Source organism: Dioscorea cayenensis, chromosome 19, assembly GCF_009730915.1.
Source record: "Dioscorea cayenensis subsp. rotundata cultivar TDr96_F1 chromosome 19, TDr96_F1_v2_PseudoChromosome.rev07_lg8_w22 25.fasta, whole genome shotgun sequence".
NCBI lineage: Eukaryota > Viridiplantae > Streptophyta > Magnoliopsida > Dioscoreales > Dioscoreaceae > Dioscorea > Dioscorea cayenensis.
In genome coordinates, this window is record NC_052489.1 from 20,516,220 (window position 1) to 20,535,459 (window position 19,240).

Here is a 19,240-nt window from a genome sequence, read left to right on the forward strand (position 1 = left end):
CTAATCAAGTGGCGGGTTATATTCACTCTTTCTATAGAGAGGCACAATCCCTTCACTTCACTTATGTCTCTCAGCATGAATCGCGACATTCCCAAATATACCCGTACTTGCCACTCAGTTACGAATGACGTTAGGCGTAAGTTAAAGCATGTAAGGATTCATCCGAGATCTATAGTGATTTCAGGTCGAAGGATTCAAGTACAAGAATTGCTTGAGAAAAACACTTATGACTTTACAACCATGTAGTGTTCTCAAGAGCAGATCGATTCAGGTACATTGTTCCCTAACATGTATCTATGTCCTTTGATTGATATCCTATATCCTATAACCCGTAAAATGAGGCCATCTCACGAAAGACATACTAGTCTTAATTTATTTTCATTCCCATGAAAATAATCGACTAGGGATATTTAGAATATTGTTCTAGTTTATGCTTCAAGGTTTTATAATTCAAATCACGCATTTGAAAACTTGAGCAAAACCAATATTTAAGGATATTTTACCTTATTAACTATGCACATAAATAATAATAGATAAAACGATGCCTCATAATAATTATCCAAATAATAAGAGTTCATACAATGTATTGGGGCTAGGGCTTACACTAACATGCGTCTCTAGTGGAGAGAAACTCCAGGTTCCTCTTGATCTTCGACATCGGTTCTTCTAGCTTTGCTTTTTTTGAATTAGGAGCTGTAGTGAACCACAAAAGTAACATACGATCAATCTTCATAATAATGGACACGGTAGTAAGACAAGTAGAAGTGCATATGCGTGCATTTCTTTCGAGCCAAATGTCCCAAGTGATTGCTCTCATAAGTAAATCCCAAAATGAGATTAAGGACTTTGCCACCATTCTCCTCCAATCATTAAAGGTCCTTAAGAGACCTAGGAGAATGCCGAGCCCCAAAAAGGTGTCCAAAGTAGTTCCAAATATGAGAAGCTACTGGACAATGAATTAGTAGATGATCAACATTCTCAACATCTGCATGGTACATCACTCAAGTAGTTATTTGCAAAAGATTACATCTACGTAAGGCTAAGTTTTCTAATGATAAAATCTTGTTGTTCCAAGCTAGGCAGTTGATAAGATTAATCTTTTTCAGGCAACCTCCTTTGAAGGTGATAGGGGTCCTGTGACATCAAATATCCCCATTGTTCAAGAAATTGTAGAAACTTTTAATCGAAAACTTTCCATTTGTCGTTAACTTAAAATATTTTCACAACCTCATCCAAACTAGACCTTTTTGATACCGGAGTTGGATTTTTTTTTTAAAAGTAAAATCTGAATTGTTTTCATTTAAGAATTTTCTTTACATTTTTAAGATATATATATATATATATATATATAATTACATATAAATATCTAGTCCGAGTTTAAACAAAAAAATTTATAATTATTTAAAAATTAATTTAAATAGAAACATAAAAATATAATTCGAGTGTGATCACTTGTAGGGGAGAGCATCGGTCGGTTCGTTAACCCAACCGATTTGAATTATCTGTTAACCGAACCAAAATATATTAAAAAATGAAAACCGAACCGAACCAAATAAATGTAAAAACAGAAATTAACCAAAATATTTCGGTTCGGTTATTAACCGAAATTTGTTATTTAACGAAATTATATAAATTTTTTTTAAATGATTTCTAGGGCAATTAATTGAACTATTAATTCATAATTTTTTTAATTCATCATTCGATCCTTTTAGGAGGATTATAACATATTAAGTAATGGACTTACAAATTAATCTTATATAATTTATACAAAAGTCTAGCCTACATATAATTTTTTTATTTATATAATATAATTCAGTTCAGTTCGGTTAAACTGAATTTAAAAAAAAAACCAAACCAAACCAAACCCGAATACCAAATTATCAATAGAATTGTTACCTAGCCAAATCAGAAAAAATTCGGTAACCCAACTAAACTTCTTATTCGGTTTAGTTCGGGTTTAATATTCGGTTTTTCCAAATAATAATGCTCACCCTAATAACGCACTCTGAATTTGAATAGAATTAATTAATATAAAGTTTAGTGGTATCTATTTACGCGGGTTATCACTCTATATAAAACACACGAAACCATGCGTTAATCCCCCAAATCCATATTTCAATCCCTAATTCCCCTTCAAATTCCTCGTCTTCTTCTCCGAGAACTTTACTGATTTCAGAAGCCATGAGGGATCTCTCTTTGCCCACGATGAAGACCAACATCCCGGCGAAGCCCGGACACGGCGGCTGGCACCATAAGAAGCTCAGGCGGCTGCCGCACTTATTCAGCAACACCCTAGAGTTACCGCTGCAGCGGGACACCGACGTGGTGGTCCACTCTGGCCTAACGAGCCTCTGGTTCACGGTAGCGATGAAGGAGGGCTGGAAAGAGATCCAAGCCCACCCCATCGAGATCCTTCCCAGCATGACGAAGTTGGTGATCAGAGACTGTGAGGGTGGTGATCCCAAGGCAGGATGTGCTGATATCAAGGTCGATCGGTGGCGGTGCCGGCTCCTGGACTCTGCCCGGCCATGCCTCGCCACTGCGAGAGTCATCGACCGTGAGCTAATCCTGACCGTCCCTTTGGGAACCGACGGCTCTGATTAGATGATGATGTTTTTCTTGCGATCTGCGCTGATGATCATTATGAGATTATCTCTTTGGTTTTGGTTTAGTTTTTGGATGGGTTATTTTCTTGGGTGGGTACTTAACTTTTCCCATGTAACAACTTGAGCGCTTAATTTTAATTTATAACTAAATGAGCACATTACTTCAATTTCGTTTCAACGGGAGGGCACAAGATCTATTCCGGCAAGGGTTTGCTGATGTGTCCGCCGGTTTGCTGACATGGACGTTGCTTTACCACGTCAACTGCTCACGTGGTAAGTTCCAAGTAAGCAACTTATCCATGTGTCCTCCTTCAATGACACGTAAGCGCCATCTCAGCAAAACCCATTTCTTCTTCTCTCCCCCGAGAGCTCTTCCCCATTCTCATCCTCTGCCCTAATTTCTCCAAATTTGTGGGTGAGCTCCGGCCAGGAAAACCACTTCTCCTCGACTGCACTTGCGCACCAAGTGAACCAGACCATCCTCTGTTCGTGAAGGTGGAATTGTAGCCGAAGAAACTAGATCTATCGTCCCTAAGCTCTATAGATCCATCGGTGAGATCTTATCAAGGATACCACTCCTCTGTGACTAATCTCAACGATACCAAGCAGGCCAATATGTCCTTGAAAGGAAACAAGTCATGCAAGATGAATTTACATGTTCCGGCCCCATCCAAATTATTGTGAAGCCTTGATTTTATTTCTGTAGAGCTTTGAATTTATGGAACTTTGAATTCATTATTGAATTTATGGAGTGAAGCTTTGAGTTTATTCTTGTAAAGCGTCATCCATGATTTTATTGTTGTATTTGAAGTATGGTGCAGAGGTTTTATAATTTGAAAATTTTAATCCACCATTTATAACTGAATTTTTGTGATTTCTAGTTAATCATGTATAGACAATTAAATTTAAACTAATAAAGAATGCCACAAAATTGCTACAGATTTATTAAGTTCCTTCATTTATACAAAAAATATTCCTGCAGATATATAGAAATACTAATTGCTGTAGATGTACAAAGAAATACATTGGAGAATTTCATTGTTTCACCTTGTTTATAGAACAAAATTAAATACCCTATTGTATACCTCAAAATTGGCCACAACATCCCAAATACCATGTTTTAGACCAAATACCATGTTTTTGAACAAAATTAAGTACCCTGTTTTATACATCAAAATTGACCACAACATCCCAAATACCTTGTTTTCAGAACAAAATTAAGTACCCTGTTTTATAGATAACAACACCAGTAAAAAAAAAGTCAGTGCATCATGTCAAGTTGCTTTTCCAGCACCAGAAGCACCACCAGTGCCTGGTGGCACCCATCCTTTTCTTTTTTGGGTTCCAACTCCTGAGGTTGTGGAATTTTTTTTACTTGGATTTTGCTTCTTTGCATTTTTTGCAGAATTTTGCACTTTCTACTTTTCACCATGATTTAATTTTTGAGCCTCAACTACAACCGTGGCCTTTCTTTTTCCTCTTCTTGTTTGAATTTTTGTTCTCTTTGTTATATTTTCAGAGGCAATACTTGCATAATGGGGATCTTTCTAAACTGCATTAATAACCTGCATCATTGAAAATCACATTAGGTTAGTCACCTGGGCAAGATGAATGTGTGTGTGTTGCTATTACATTACAGTAATATTACCTGTGATATAGGTTTCATAGGTTCTACTCTAATTTGTTGAGGTTATTCATTTTGAACATTAAATTGGGTTTTAATTAAGTTATCAACCTAACAAAATATAGAAAAAAAAAACAAATAAGCATGGAAAATGTCAAAAAAATTACCACAGTGAATTCATACCATTTGCATATGTTCTTCCAGAACTTGTGGATCTATTTCATCCATAGGGTCATTAGCATTTATCTGTGAAGGGCACAAGATTAATTGAAGCCAAATTAAATCATACAAAATGAAGCACCACTGAAATTGTAAAGCATCTGCATCACTTCTTACTTCTGTTAACCCACCAGAAGCACCACTGAAATTCAGCCACCAAAATGAACACCTTTTTGCTTGCAAACCCAACTCTTTAGCCATATTTGTATGTTCTAATTTAGACATTTTATCATGGCAGGAAAAATCTACATGGCCAGCAAGTTTGTGGCCATCGTACGCTTGTAGTTGACCAAATGTGTAAAATAATTTTATTGTGAAGTACTGACTGTTAGGTGCTGCCATAAAAATAAATCCATATCAGTGTGGTGATAATTCACATATCACAGTTAATTATGTTCTCATTAATACATGATTAACATCCTTCAAAAAATTATTAAACTATATTCAGGTGAGACTTTATAATTAAATATCAAACTTTAAGTGCTGAAAACCCAAGATGACAAGGCAAATGAAAAACCCAAGATAAGATGGCAAATGAAAACCCAGGACATAAATTTAAAACTAAAATCTGGCAAATAAAAATACAATAACACTAAAAGACTGATACCAAATTACTAATGAAGGAGCAAATACACAATCTAAACCAAATTGAAATTTAAGCAACATTAGGAAAATCAAATCTTCAAGTGCTGATAACAGATACCCTAATAAATTGAAATTTAAAACAAACATCTCATTAGAATAATACACAATGTACAACAACTAAAAATCAAATCTTTAGGTCAAGATAATACTGGAAATCACAAGAAAGTTGAAAACAAAATAACCCATTTTCCCACAACCACTAATTCAAAATCAAATGTCATCCAAAAATCCATTACAATCCCACAAACAGAAGTCATCCTAAACTGAAAACCTAAGTTATACATTTCAAATTTCACAACAATTATTCTAATATCTTACCATAAATATGTGATCCTGAGTCTGGTGGTCGTATCACCCAATCAACCTCCATTATCAACGATCGCGGACGATGGATCTAGTTTCTTCGGCTACAATGCCACCTTCCCGAACAGAGGATGGTCTGGTTCACTTGGTGCGCAAGTGCAGTTGAGGAGAAGTGGTTTCCCTGGCCGGAGCTCACCCGCAAATTTGGAGAAATTAGGGCAGAGGATGAGAATAGGGAAAGAGCTCTCGGGGGAGAGAAAAAGAAATGGGTTTTGCTGAGCTGGCGCTTACGTATCATTGAAGGAGGACACATGGATAAGTTACTTACGTGGAACTTACCACGTGAGCGGTTGACGTGGTAAAGCAACATCCATGTCAGCAAACCGGCGGACACATCAGCAAACCCTTGCCAGAATAGCTCTTGTGCCCTCCCGTTGAAACGAAATTGAAGTAATGTGCTCACTTAGTTACAAATTAAAATTAAGTGCTCAAGTTGTTACATGGGAAAAGTTAAGTACACACCCAAAAAAATAACCCGTTTTTGGATATTTGTTTCTAAATTTGGAAATTATTAATAAATTTCACCTTTTTTTCTATTTTGTGTAGAGAGCTGAGTTTGTAAAGAATATATATTTTTTGTTTATATTTAATTCATGGTTCAAAATTTTTTTGGCGGAAATACTCAAATATTTTGCAATGTATTACATCGTTTAAAATAGTGTTGGCTTTTGATTGAATGTTGTTTGTAGATTTTAGATTTTTAATAGTGTTATTTAATATAATTGTTTCATATTTATTTGTTGTTAAAATAATATATTGATCCAAATAATAGAGATTTTAGTTATTTAAATAGATTTAAATTTAAATTTTTGAATATATAAAAAATGTGAGAGATACATAGGGTTTATAGGGCTCCCACCCGCGGAGTGGTGGAAGACATCATGCATGAATCATATATATAAGTGGGTATTAATTATATATATATGGGGAGGGTTTTTAGTTTGGTTTTTTTAAATGTGTTTTTGAGAGGAGAGATGGAAGGAAAGGAAGGTGAACAATGTCATGATACTTGGAGGTGGTTTGCTGATCATCTCTTGGTCTTTGGATTTGTTGTTCTTGGTTCAAAGAGATTGAGAGGGGCGGTGTTGATCTTTTGTTTGAGAAGCATGGACACACAAGCCATTGTTGGAATATTGAGAGATGAATGGATGGAAGGGAGGTGTTTGAAGGTTATTATTTTGTCATGTCTAGATGATTACATTAAATTACGATAATTGCCAAATATTACATGTCCTTTGGAATAACTCTCTTGTAGTTCCGACTTTTGTCATATATATATATATATATATATTTAATTCATTAAAATGATATTATTTTCTGCGAAGTTAAAGAATTCAACTTCCACTTTATAGTGATAGCCGCTAGCGGTATGCATATTTTATATTTTTTAAATATTAATTTATCATATGTTTCTACTTCTATGCATGAAATGTGCAATCGGCATCCCTCCTATGAGTTAACTCTATCCTTTTTATTCTTAATGTACTCGAAATTCCATGCTATTGAGAAGTCCATAGTTTTCTCTTTGAAGTGGTCCAAATCCTAAAACGTCATATAAACATGTTGTTCTCGCTTCCCTACTCATTATGTATTCATTTGTCTTCATGCAAACAGCAACTGGTTAAATGTTAAACACGTGATGTAATAAACATGTGCAATTATACAAACATTCAGAATACCATGTGGAGGATTCACTCAACATCGACAATAACATTACAACCAATTAGATGAAGTTTAAACAAAAGCTTAACATCTAAAAGTATATATAATGGCCCATATCAGAACCTACAAGAGGACCACTTGATCATCTACATTGACAGAGGACCTTCCAAGATGACCTGCAGGGCCATGAATATAAAGAAATTACCATATATAAGTACACTAGCAAATTGATATCTGAACATCTACCTAAACTCATTAATGAGGTTGGACATCTATAATTAATTTTGTTTACACACTCCACATGGAAAGGATTAAATTTGACCAAGTAAACCACCTATTAGAACACTCAGCCCTATCAGTCGACCGCTTCTATAGACATCTACAAAAATGAGGAAGCTTTTTAGTTGAACTACTATTTAGAACTGCAGCTAATTAACAGCTGAACATCTATGTACATTTTTTTAGCATTGTTGGCATCTAGAAAATTGGTCTCACACTCTACACAGATGGGCTATAAAACCTAATTGAACATCTAAACAAAAGCAAATGTAGAAATTTCACATCCAAATTGCAAAGGTTATAAAACTGAACAGTTATTAATTCCATTTAAACCATACAACAAAACATGACACATAAATATAAATATAATATATGTCTACTTTAATTGTGTGAGTGACATAGGTCACTCAATTCTTCATTCTACCTTTCTACCTCTGCTATCATGCCCATTGCCCACCATTTGCTTCTTATACAAATGGTGGATGTTGTATATCATCTAGAAATCCTTATTACTCTCAAGACATCATGCAATCTTCTGATCATAACAGATGATATATTTTGTCTTTATAGGGCTGGGTTACAGCCTCCATTTGTCGTAGATGCTGTGTAACATGAACTGCTATGATGAAAGATTTTGTGAAATCTAACACATGCCCTTCTTTTTGTTTCATGACTGTGTTATGAACAATAGAGATTCAAGCTTTCAATTCAACAGAACAGTAATCTCTTCAAGAGAATTTCGCAGTCTCAAGCAGTTCTGCTCAAATTAATTGATGAAACAAGTAATCAATTAACTAGATTAAGAGATTCAAAGATCAGCTCAAATCCATCAACAGATATCCCAAAGACAATTAAGTAGCTAGATAATGATCAAATGAAAGAAACATGCTCACAAAGTCATAGATCGGTTGAAAATAAGTAGGAAAATAGTAAAATAAATGGGAAAAGCTTCCCTCCTGTCTGGCCGCCGGAGAAGATCACCGGAAGACAAAGCACTAAGCCTAAGTCCATTCTTTCTTCTTCTTAACCTCCTTTTCTTCATTCTTCTTTAGCTTTAATACCCCTTGTCCACGTAGGAGTAACCATTTATGTAAAATTGTGCCTCCTTCTCCTTGCTCATACAGCCAGCTGTTAAGTCACAAACTCCTTTAACCTCTGATTAACTCTTCTCTTGCGCCTGCTAAGTCGCCTAATCAACTCAGACCTTGCCTCATCAGCTGCTGTGTTGGATTGAAAATAAGTTAATGACTCATCAGGCGAGCCCCCACGCACATGATGTTTATTTGAATTCTTCTCATCCCCTGTGCTAGAGCTTGGCGCCATTTTGAGGCCCTGCTTCATAACAATACCCCCCACCCCATTTGGACTGACCTTGTCCCCAAGATCAAGCCCTAGATAATGCTTTAATAGATTATCTGCAGCTTCCCACGTGTTGTGCTCAGCTGGGAGACTTTCCCATTTCACCAAAACCCTACGAATGAGCTGGCCATTTTGTATAATAGATCTAGTATGTAGAATAGCTTGAGGTTGTAGAAAAGGACCTTGGGCAGTGGCTAACAATGGTAATAGAATGCCGGGAAGGATGTCAGCAGCATCAGAAGTGCACTTTTTAAGTATGGAAACATGAAAAATAGGATTAATTTAGCTTCTTTTGGTATTTGGAGCTCCCCTTCTCCAATTCTTTGAATAATCTTAAAAGGCCCAAAATATCTCATACTGAGCTTTTGATTTTTTTCTCAAAGCCAAAGAGTGTTACCTGTAAGGTTGGAGTTTCACAAATACCCAATCACCAACTGTGAATGAGACTTCAATTTTTTTTTTGTCAGCAATTTTCTTCGTCCTTACATGAGCTTTTGATAAATTTTGTTTCAATTGTGCCAGCACTCTGTCCCTATGTTGCAATAATAAAGCCACTGCAGGAGGGTCATGATCATTGGAGTAATATGTAATCAGTTGAGGAGGGTCTCGACCATACACAATTTTAAATGGGGACATCTCGACACTTGAATAGAATGAGGTGTTATACCAGAACTATGCCCATGGTAATAATGCAACCCAAGCCTTGGGGTTATTTGAAACAAAACATGACAAGTATTGCTCAAGGCATTTATTCAGAGCCTCAGTTTGTCTGTCTGTTTGTGGATGGTATGAAGAGGACATAGATAGTGTTGTACCCATAGCCTTGAATGGAGTTTTCCAAAATCTGCTTAAGAATGTCCTATCTCGATCACTGACAATAGATTTAGGAGTACCATGTAACTTGACAATATTATGAACGAAAGCCTCAGCAACATTGGTACTTGTGAAGTCTAATTTCAGTGGAATAGAGTGACCAAACTTGGAAGATGATCAATGACTACCATGATTACTAAAAAACCTTTGGACAAAGGTAAGCCCAATTTGAAGTCCATTGCTATATCCTCCCAAATTTGTTGAGGTATAGGCAATGGCTGTAACAAGCCACTTGGGTTAGTGTGACTACTTTTAGCTTGCTGACATATCAAACAGGTCTTGATAAAGTCAATGACTTCCTGTCGCAATCCCTTCTAGAAATACTGATTAGCAATTCTTGCACAAGTTTTTAAAGAGCCAGCATAACCCCCTATTGGTGTAGAATGAAATTCCTATAGTAACAGTGATTTCAGTAATTGTTTAGTAGGCACAAAGACTTTGTTCTCATACCAGAGAATATTATGCTTCCAAGAGTATTTGTTATCCACTGTGTTCTATGTCTGAAGATTGTGAATAATGTCGGTACAACTGGAGTCTTCTAATTGGCATTTAGGAATTAAAGGTAGTATATCCCCTTGAATAAGGCATCAGCAGCTAAATTGTCCTTTCCCGGCTTGTATTCAATGGAAAAATCATAGACTAGAAGTTTAGGGAGCCACCTTTGCTGTTCCGGGGTTTGAATTGTTTGTTGACAAAGGTGCTTTAATGCCTCTTGGCTGGTTCTGATGATGAATTTGTGACCAATCCAATAATGTCTAAACTTTCCCACCGCTTCGGTAATAGCAAACAATTCCCGAACATATGCTGATTGCTTCTACATGTTTCCGGGAAAAATAAGCTATGGGGTGATTATTTTGGCTTAGAACAGCTCTAATGCCAATACCCGATGCATCAGTTTCCAATACAAATGGTAAGGAAAAATTTGGTAGCTTGAGAAGAGGTGCAGAGGAAATTGCCTATTTCAAATTCAGAAATGTGGACTGAGTTAATTCTGACCACTAAAAGCAATCTATTTTAGTCGATCGGTAAGTGGAGCAGCAATTGCGGCATATTGGTGAATAAATTGTTTGTAATACCCACTAAGCCCAAGAATCCGCGCAGTTGTTTAATATTTTTAGGTTCTTGCCATTGGAGGATAGCCTCAACCTTTGTTGTATCCCTTTGGACTCCTTCAGCGGAAACTAAATGGCCCAAATACTCAATTTGAAGCAAGCCAAAATTGCACTTAGAGTATTTGGCATATAACTGATGCTTTAGAAGTGTTAACAACACTATCTCCAAGTGTTTAATGTGCGTCTCCCAGTCAATACTGTAGACTAATATGTCATCGAAAAATATTAGCACAAATCTTCTCATAGCAAACTGGAAAATGCCATTCATAAGTACTTGAAAAGTTGCAGGTGCATTTGATAATCCAAATGGCATGACAAGCCATTAGAAATGGCCATGGTGGGTTCTAAAGGATGTTTTGTGCTTATCTTCAAGATGCAGCAACACTTGATAGTAGCTAGATCTTAAATCTAGCTTAAAAAAAATGGTTGCCCCATGTAATTCATCCAGTAATTCATCCACTGCTGGTATGGGAAAGGCATTATTTATTGTAATGGCATTCAATGCCCTATAATCTGTGCAGAATCTCCATAACCCATCCTTCTTTTTAACAAGCAATACTGGGGAAGAAAATGGGTTGTTACTTGGTGCTATTAAACCCTCAGTCAACATTTGAGACACCATCACTTCAATCTCTGATTTGTGACTGTGTGGGTAACAGTAAGGCTTAACTTTAATTGGTGGTGCACCTGCTTGCAATGGAATTTTGTGATCACAGTGTCTGGATAGTGGAAGGCCTACAAGTATAGAGAAAACATTGTGATACTATATCAACAATCTTCTTAAAATATCAGGAATATCTGTTGGGAATTGCATGCCTTGTTTTTTTGTATAATCAATAACCATGATGTGCACATATGAATGTCAGGAACAACTTGATCTTCAGGAATAATCTCATAAAATTGTGCAATTGGTTTAGTGGTGGATAATCGGTTCAGTTGGTGGAAAGAAACCTGCTGAGGACTAATTTCTTTATCACCATGTAACGTGATAAATTGCCCATCCTGATAGAACTGAATAGAGAGTTTGCTATAATCCACCATGTGAGCACCAAGGGTAGCTAGCCAGGCTGCTCCTAGAATAATTGAGATCTTGCAATGGGTAAGAGAAAACAAGAATTTTCAGTGAGTAACCTTGTACCTTTATTGGCAGTTCATTTATACATCCTGCAACCTCCAATGCCTACCCATTCCCCACCAAAACCTTAAAAGCAGTAGTTGGTTGTATTTCCAAATTGAGAAAATGGGCTATCCTAGGCTGAATAAAACTATCATCACTCTCTCCAACTAAGAGAATTTTGACTGGGTGCCCAATAATAGTGTCCGTAAATCTCATAGTACCAGAAACTACAGTATTGTTCATGGCACTGAATGAGTGTTTAAGAGATTGGTCTTCACGGTTTGGAGAATTGTCCAGCTCTACCAGAAATTCTGTACCTTTTTGCTGAGAATTATTTGTAGAATCATCATCCCACGACAGTAATAGTAATCTCTTATTGGCGCATTTGTGAGATGGGAAAAATTTCTCGTCACAATTGAAGTAAAGGCCCTTGGCTTTTTGCAGCTACATTTCATTGAAACTGATTTTCATGTATTGAGGGTCATGACCCAGTAGGGCTGGCAATTTTGGTTGTTGTTGAGGTGGTGGTCCCAAAGCCGAAATAACTGGGGTTGCTTTGCCAGGAGTAAAAGAATTCTTTTGAGTCCAATTCTGGAGAACTGGAGTATACTTGTCCTCATACAATTTGGCGAGAGCAACAGCTGCATGCAAGGAGTTAGGTTATCAAGGTATGCCATCTCGGTGTAATTCTGTCTTTAATTTACTAATGAAATGAGATAGAAATGCAGATTGTGTCATTCCTTCCACCTTGTTCTCCAATTCCATGAACCTGGCATAGTAGTTTGCCACTGTGTCTTCCTGGAATAAATTGAAAAAGGCATAATTTGGAGCTTCAAACACCGAGGGCCCATAAGTTTGTTCCAAAGCCTTAGTCAATACCTGCCAAGATTTCAAGAGACCCAATTTTTATAACATCTGATACCATGGGACCACTGGTCCATCAAAGTAAATGACATCCAATTGTATTTTCTCCATTTCCTGCACTTGATAAAACTCAAAATATTGTTCTACTTTAAATATCCAATTGAGTATTTTACTGCCCTCAAACCTTGGAAAATCAACTTTCACCGACCGAGTATGTAATACTAGAGTTTATGTTTGCTCTTGTGCACCCAATAGTTCCATTTCTGCTGATTGAGGTAAGGAAGAAGTACTGGTAGATCCCTGATTCTGCTGGGCTTCAAAATATTTAGTGAAATTGTGTAAAGTTTGTTCTAACAACTTCACCCTTTCATCCCTTTGCTCCATAGCCAACATTAATCGCTCGTCTCATTGATCCATGGTAGTAAGGATCAGATCTAACTTGACATTAAGATCCTTCTGACTAGTATGTTCAGCCATCAATGAAAAAGCACCTAATATGTTATGAACAATAGAGATTCAAGCTTTCAATTCAGCAAAACAGTAAGCTCTTCAAGAGAATTACACAATCTCAAAAGCAGTTCTTCTCTAATTAATTGATGAAACAAGTAATTAATTAACTAGATTCAGAGATTCAAAGATTAGCTCAGATCCATCAACAGATATCCCAAAGACAATTAAGTAGCTAGATAATGATCAGATGAATGAAACAAGCTCACAGAGTCATAGATCGGTTGAAATTAAGTAGGAAAACAGTTAAATAAATGGGAAAATCTTCCCTCTCGTCTGACCGCTGGAGAAGATCGCCGGAAGACCAAGCACCAGGCCTAAGTCCACTCTTTCTTCTTCTTAACCTCCTCTTCTTCACTCTTCTTCAGCTTTAATACCCCTTGTCCACGTAGGCGTAATCATTTATGTAAAATTGTGCCTCCCTCTCCTCGCTCATACATCGAGCTGTTAAGTCACGAACTCCTTTAACCTCTGATTAACTCTTCTCTTGCGCCTACTACATCCCCCAATCAACTCAGACCTTGCCTCGTTAGCTTCTGCGTTGGATTGAAAATAAGTTGCTGACTCAACAGGTGAGCTCCCACGCACATGATGTTTATCTGAATTCTTCTCATCCTCCATGCTAGAGCTTGGCGCCATTTTGAGGCCCTGTTTCATAATAGACTGCTTCGAAAGAAAGAATTTATAAAGAAGATGAACAAGAGAGGACAGTAATTTTGCACAAAAATAATGTTTGGTACTTTCCATCAAAAATATTCCAAAAAGAGTGAATAATAATGGAAAGATAAATTCTTGTAGTTAAAATCTTTAAAAGTAATATTACGGTGTTGGTATATAAAAGAAAGTGTTAATTAAAATCCATGGAAAGTCACGTTCTATTGTTGAGTAACATAACATTTTTATTAATTTAAGTTATCTTTCAACTAATTAATTAATTAATTAATTAATGAAAAGCTAATATTTAGCCATGTTAATTAAAGAGGTATTTAAGTATCTCTTAATTCAACACATCAAATATTGAAAAAAAAAACATAAAAAATAACTTCATGATGCAAACTTGATTCATATTCTATTATAAAGGAAAAACAAAAAAGAAAAAAAAAAGAAAACAAGAAAAACATAGAAGAAAAAATGAAAGAGAGAGAAGAGAAGGCCGCAAATAATATAAGGTAGACGGAAATTAAAAGAAAAAAAAAAGCAACAGTTATGTTTTAATCGTTGGAGATGAGAGCATTTTAGATAAAATCTAATTTTATAACTTTTCTTCTCATTTGGAAAAATAGGTTCTTAACTCAATCCAATGAAAATTGATTCCATCAGATTGAAAAAAAAAAAAAATTAATTTCACTTGTCCACCAACTTTCCATGCAAAACAAACTACATCAAATTATAGAAAGTAATTTCACTTAATTAAACACTATGTAATGCTCTCCATTTCCATCAAATCAAATACATGCATCAAATCAAATGCACTCCAAGATTCAAACCGTACTTCTACTTGGAACATCCTAAAAGAAAACGCTGAAACAAAATATTTATTGGACTTGTGACAAGCACAATTCAATATTAACCTTTGCTTTCTTACTTATATTTTGTTTGTTTTAAATGATATATAACTTCAAAAATTTTAATATTACAGATCTTATCAATATATTTGTGCAAGCATTCATAATTATGAATTTGATCTTTAAAATATTACAAATATCAGCGTGCTTCTCGAGAACTTTAAAAAAAAAAATTCACTACATCAAATAAATTTATTAATTGAAGAAAAATATATAAATTAGTAAAATCTACCATGATATACCTTAAAAAAAATTAAAGCATTATCAATCAAACCAAGAATGTAAACATAAATATTTTCTCAACAATAAAATAAAAAATATATTAAAAGAATATCAAAGTAAAATTTTCAAAATACATGTTTTAAATATTTGAGACTAAATACATAAATATGAAAGCTATTATCAAAATACACTAAACAAAATACTCAAAATTTTTATCATTTGCATAAATTAATTCAACATTACAAAGATATATATATATATATATATATATAATAAAACCTAGTTTCTTTTTATTTATTATTATTTTTATATTTTTTCAAATCTATAATTAAAAGATAAAAGGTTTCTATTTTTAAAAAATCACTGCATATACTATAGGACCATACCAAAACTTTGCTCATTGAAATCCCTATGAGTGCAAGTACAATCTTTTATTATCCTGTATATTAGCCAGTTCCGTATAGTAAATTCTTAGAGATTTATTAAGCCACTGTAACTAATGCACTTTTTTACCTATATGTTCCTTTTACATCGTTTCGTCTTTATAAATATATATATATATATATATTAAAATCCAGTTTTATTTATTATTATTATTATTATTATTATAATATTTTAAAAATTTATATTAAAAGATAAAGATATCTATTTAGAAAACAATCAGTACATATACAATATATATTTACATATATGTATGTATATACAGACCTCAGTGCCTAAAATTCTCAAAATTCATCACTCAATCATTATATCTCTTCAAGATTAGGGTTTTAGATTCGTTCCCCACTTTTTCCCCAAATCAAAGTTTCAATCGCATTAATCCTCCACTTCGCCGTCTTCTTTGTGGTTCTTGCGAGTTGCCTGAGCGATGAGGGTGCACCCACTGCTTCCCACTGTTGCCAGAGGTGGTGCCGAGCCGCAAAACAAGCTCCGACGTCTACCGCGCATCTTCAGCAAGATGCTGGAGTTGCCGCTGCGACGGGGCGCCGACGTGGCGATCGAAGAGGAGACGACGAACCTCCGGTTCACGGCAGCGACGGAGAAGGCGTGGCACGAGGTCCAAGCCCACGCCATCGAGATCCTCCCGGGTTTCACCAAAGTGGTGATCAGGGACGCCGCCGGTGCCGATCCCGAGGCAGGCTACGATGATCTCGAGTTCGATCGGTGGCGGTGCCGCCTGCCGGACTCCGCCTTGCCAGGTCTCGCCACCGCGCGCTATGAGAACGGGAAGCTGATCGTAACCGTCCCCAAGTGAACTGACGGCTCTGATGAGGCCGATCGCCGTCTTGGGATCCGTACCGGCTATCTTGATCTAGTGATGCTGATGACGGTGGTTTTCTATGCCTCTCTGTTTTTCTTCAATTTTGGTTTGAAATATTTATTGTGTGAGAAAATTTTATTTTTGTGAATTTAGTTGGAAATATTTTTATTTATTTATTTATTTTTAATTTCAGTGTTGAAATTTTTAGTTTAGTGTTTGATTGAGTTTTTGTGAATATTAATTGTGAAAATTAATATATTGTATCGTGTTGGTTGCAATTCTAATACTATATTGTTTGTAATTATTTTTAGATTTGTTAATTAATATCGATTAAATACTCAATTCAATATAATATAAAATAGAATTTCAGCAAGCAAGCCATATACAGATGTTCATTCTTAAATGTTTAATTAAATTGATTAATTTTCATACTTTTATGAATACTATAAAAATAGTGGATATATAACTGTAGCAATCGGGGAAAAACTGTAGTAGCAGGCCATATTGGCACTGTAGATAAGCTTGTAATATATGTAAAAATCCATAGGGGCCATTGTAGTAGTAATGTAGATAGTGTTGTAGATAGTGAAGAATATGTGTCCTCCCAATCATGTCAATCATTGGTATTGGCCAGTTAGTTATTTCTCTGCGAATTAATCTTGAGCCTTATCCAAGCCCCCTCCTTGTCTATAAAAAAGACCTTGTGTTTGTAATGACTCACTCCTGATTGGGAGTGAGATTCAAAGCTTTGTGATAAATAAATCTATCTTCTCTTTGTCATAACTCTTTCATCTCTCTACGCTTCCGACACTAACCTTTACTTCACTTTATTCTCTAGCCCGAAAATCTATCACCGGAGCCAACCACCGGAGTTGAAAGTAAGTTCAAAGGCCCGACAACCCCCTAGTGGTATCAAAGGTACAGTTTCAATCCTCACAAAAAGATACTTTTTTACATGCAATGGTAAACCCTTAACAAGGTCCCCAACATGTAGATGGTAAGCTTTAGCTTGGTTATATGACTTTTATTGATCCATTGAAAAAGAAGACTTAAATTGGTCTTTAATATGGAAAATAGCTTATCCGATTGGTATGAAGAGGTAAGATGAACTGGAGATCACCAATTGTATCTGCCAGAGGACAGGAGGTTCGTTTAGGGGAAAGAATGTGGAGGTAAGTTTGAACTCTTGAAACTGAAACGATCGATCTTTGATAGTTTCCATATTATGGATATTCCTGATGCTTGGTCCCTAAGATAGCCAGGACTGTTCTTATATCAAGATAGTGAAACATTAATTAAAAAAAAATTTACAATTTCAATAAGGATGGATCAATTTAAGTTGTTAACTGAGTTAAATCTTCTGTCGTATTACATGTTGAGGATCTTGTTTGCTTAAAAAAAGTCTTTACTTTCTCTATTTGTTGAAATTCTGATTCCAGTACAAGTAGTATTTAGTAGAATTTTAATTCCAACAAAGTAGTTAATAAAGTTTTATTTTTGCAAATTTAGTATTTAGCATTTAGCACTTAGGGGCTGTTTGGTTGTCAGTATTTTAACTTACATGTAAGTGAAATTATAGTGTAAGTGAAAATACTGTATTTTAACTTACATCATATCTGTTTGGTTTGCTGTAATTTGAAATGCTGTATTTGCTTTTTCTTTGTTTGGTTTGATGTAAGTTGTGAGGTATAATTACCACGTAAGTGAAGTGGTAAGATTACCCCTATCATATATTTATATACTATAATTATTTAATATTATTCATAAATTTTTTTAATTATATACTATGATTCAATTTTATCTTCAAAAACTATTAATTATTTAACTCGCATTAATTACGATTAAGATTAATTAAAAAAAATTTAATTAATTTAGTGGTGATTTATTAAATTTAAAAAATATAATACAATTTAATTATATGCCATAAATATATTGTCCTATCTAAATTAAATAACAATTGGTATTTTAAAATATAATATCAAATTAAATAAAGCATAAATTACTATTTTTATAATCATATTATTACTAGAGATTTTAAATGAGAAAAAAATATAACCCCGGCATCGGGGTTATGGCTAACCCCACCATCGGGGTTACAATTAACCCTAATATTACATTTTGCCCATTAACCCTAATAGTTCATATTACATTTTGCACATTAAACATTCATTCAAAATGTAACATCCTAAAAAATACAACATTAGTCCAAATTTAGCATCATAATAAGTTCAACAAAACAAAATACACCATTGGTCCATGAGTTCAACAAAACAAAATACAACATTGGTCTATGAGTTCAACAAAATAAAATACAACATGATATACTACTTGTCTAAACAACAAAATAAAATACAACATTAATTGTCCAAATGACAAAATACAATACAACATAATATTGTCCAAACAACAAACAAAGCACAACCTAATATTTGCCCAATTTAACTCATGCTCGGCGATCATCCCTCAAACGATCAAGAAAGTCATCCATCCAAATACACCGAAGACAATGGGTTTTATTCATAAATCTATTTGCTAAAGGGAGATTTTGGAGCAAATAGTCATATGCTCGTCCAAGGCCGTATTCACTATAGTGAGCACTTAAGGTCATGATTTCATCAAGCAATTCTTTACTAATAAATTTGCTCTTATCCGCCTCCAACGCATTTGCAATTCTTCCTAGTTCGAACTTTACATCTCGCATGATTTCTTCATCCGCATTAGCATGCTTCGCACGTTTTTTACCTTTTTTTGCCGTGGAAGTGGCGGATGTTTGTGTGTCATTAGTAGGAGTTTCATTTGGTGCAAAGTCATCGAAATCATCAAATCCTTGGGTTTGGTTGTCAAGATCAATTACCGGTGATGTTGGTGGTTGATCCATGCGTGCACCTAGGCTCCTAGAGCTTTGAGAACCTCGTTCTTGCAAAAAGACCCCGTTGCTTTGATCATTCCCACATACAATAGC

At 35.1% G+C, this 19,240-nt stretch overlaps 2 protein-coding genes across 2 annotated transcripts; both read left to right on the forward strand.

Moving 5' to 3' along the window:
* Window positions 1–2,181: 2,181 nt before the first annotated feature.
* LOC120284131 lies at window positions 2,182–2,604 on the forward strand. Its single transcript, XM_039290931.1, has one exon. The coding sequence runs from the start codon at window positions 2,182–2,184 to the stop codon at window positions 2,602–2,604; it is 423 nt and encodes a 140-aa protein (XP_039146865.1).
* A 13,130-nt stretch (window positions 2,605–15,734) lies between these two features.
* Window positions 15,735–17,813, forward strand: LOC120283798. Its single transcript, XM_039290538.1, has 2 exons — window positions 15,735–16,347; window positions 17,117–17,813. Exon 1 carries the CDS (start codon window positions 15,886–15,888, stop codon window positions 16,270–16,272), a length of 387 nt encoding a protein of 128 aa, XP_039146472.1. The 5' UTR covers window positions 15,735–15,885; the 3' UTR covers window positions 16,273–16,347; window positions 17,117–17,813.
* The last annotated feature ends 1,427 nt before the right edge of the window (window positions 17,814–19,240 follow it).

What these genes read in the sequence shown, in the direction of transcription:
- LOC120283798 (XM_039290538.1), top strand. Translation starts at nt 15,886, where the DNA reads ATGAGGGTGCACCCACTGCTTCCCACTGTTGCCAGAGGTGGTGCCGAG.
- LOC120284131 (XM_039290931.1), top strand. Translation starts at nt 2,182, where the DNA reads ATGAGGGATCTCTCTTTGCCCACGATGAAGACCAACATCCCGGCGAAG.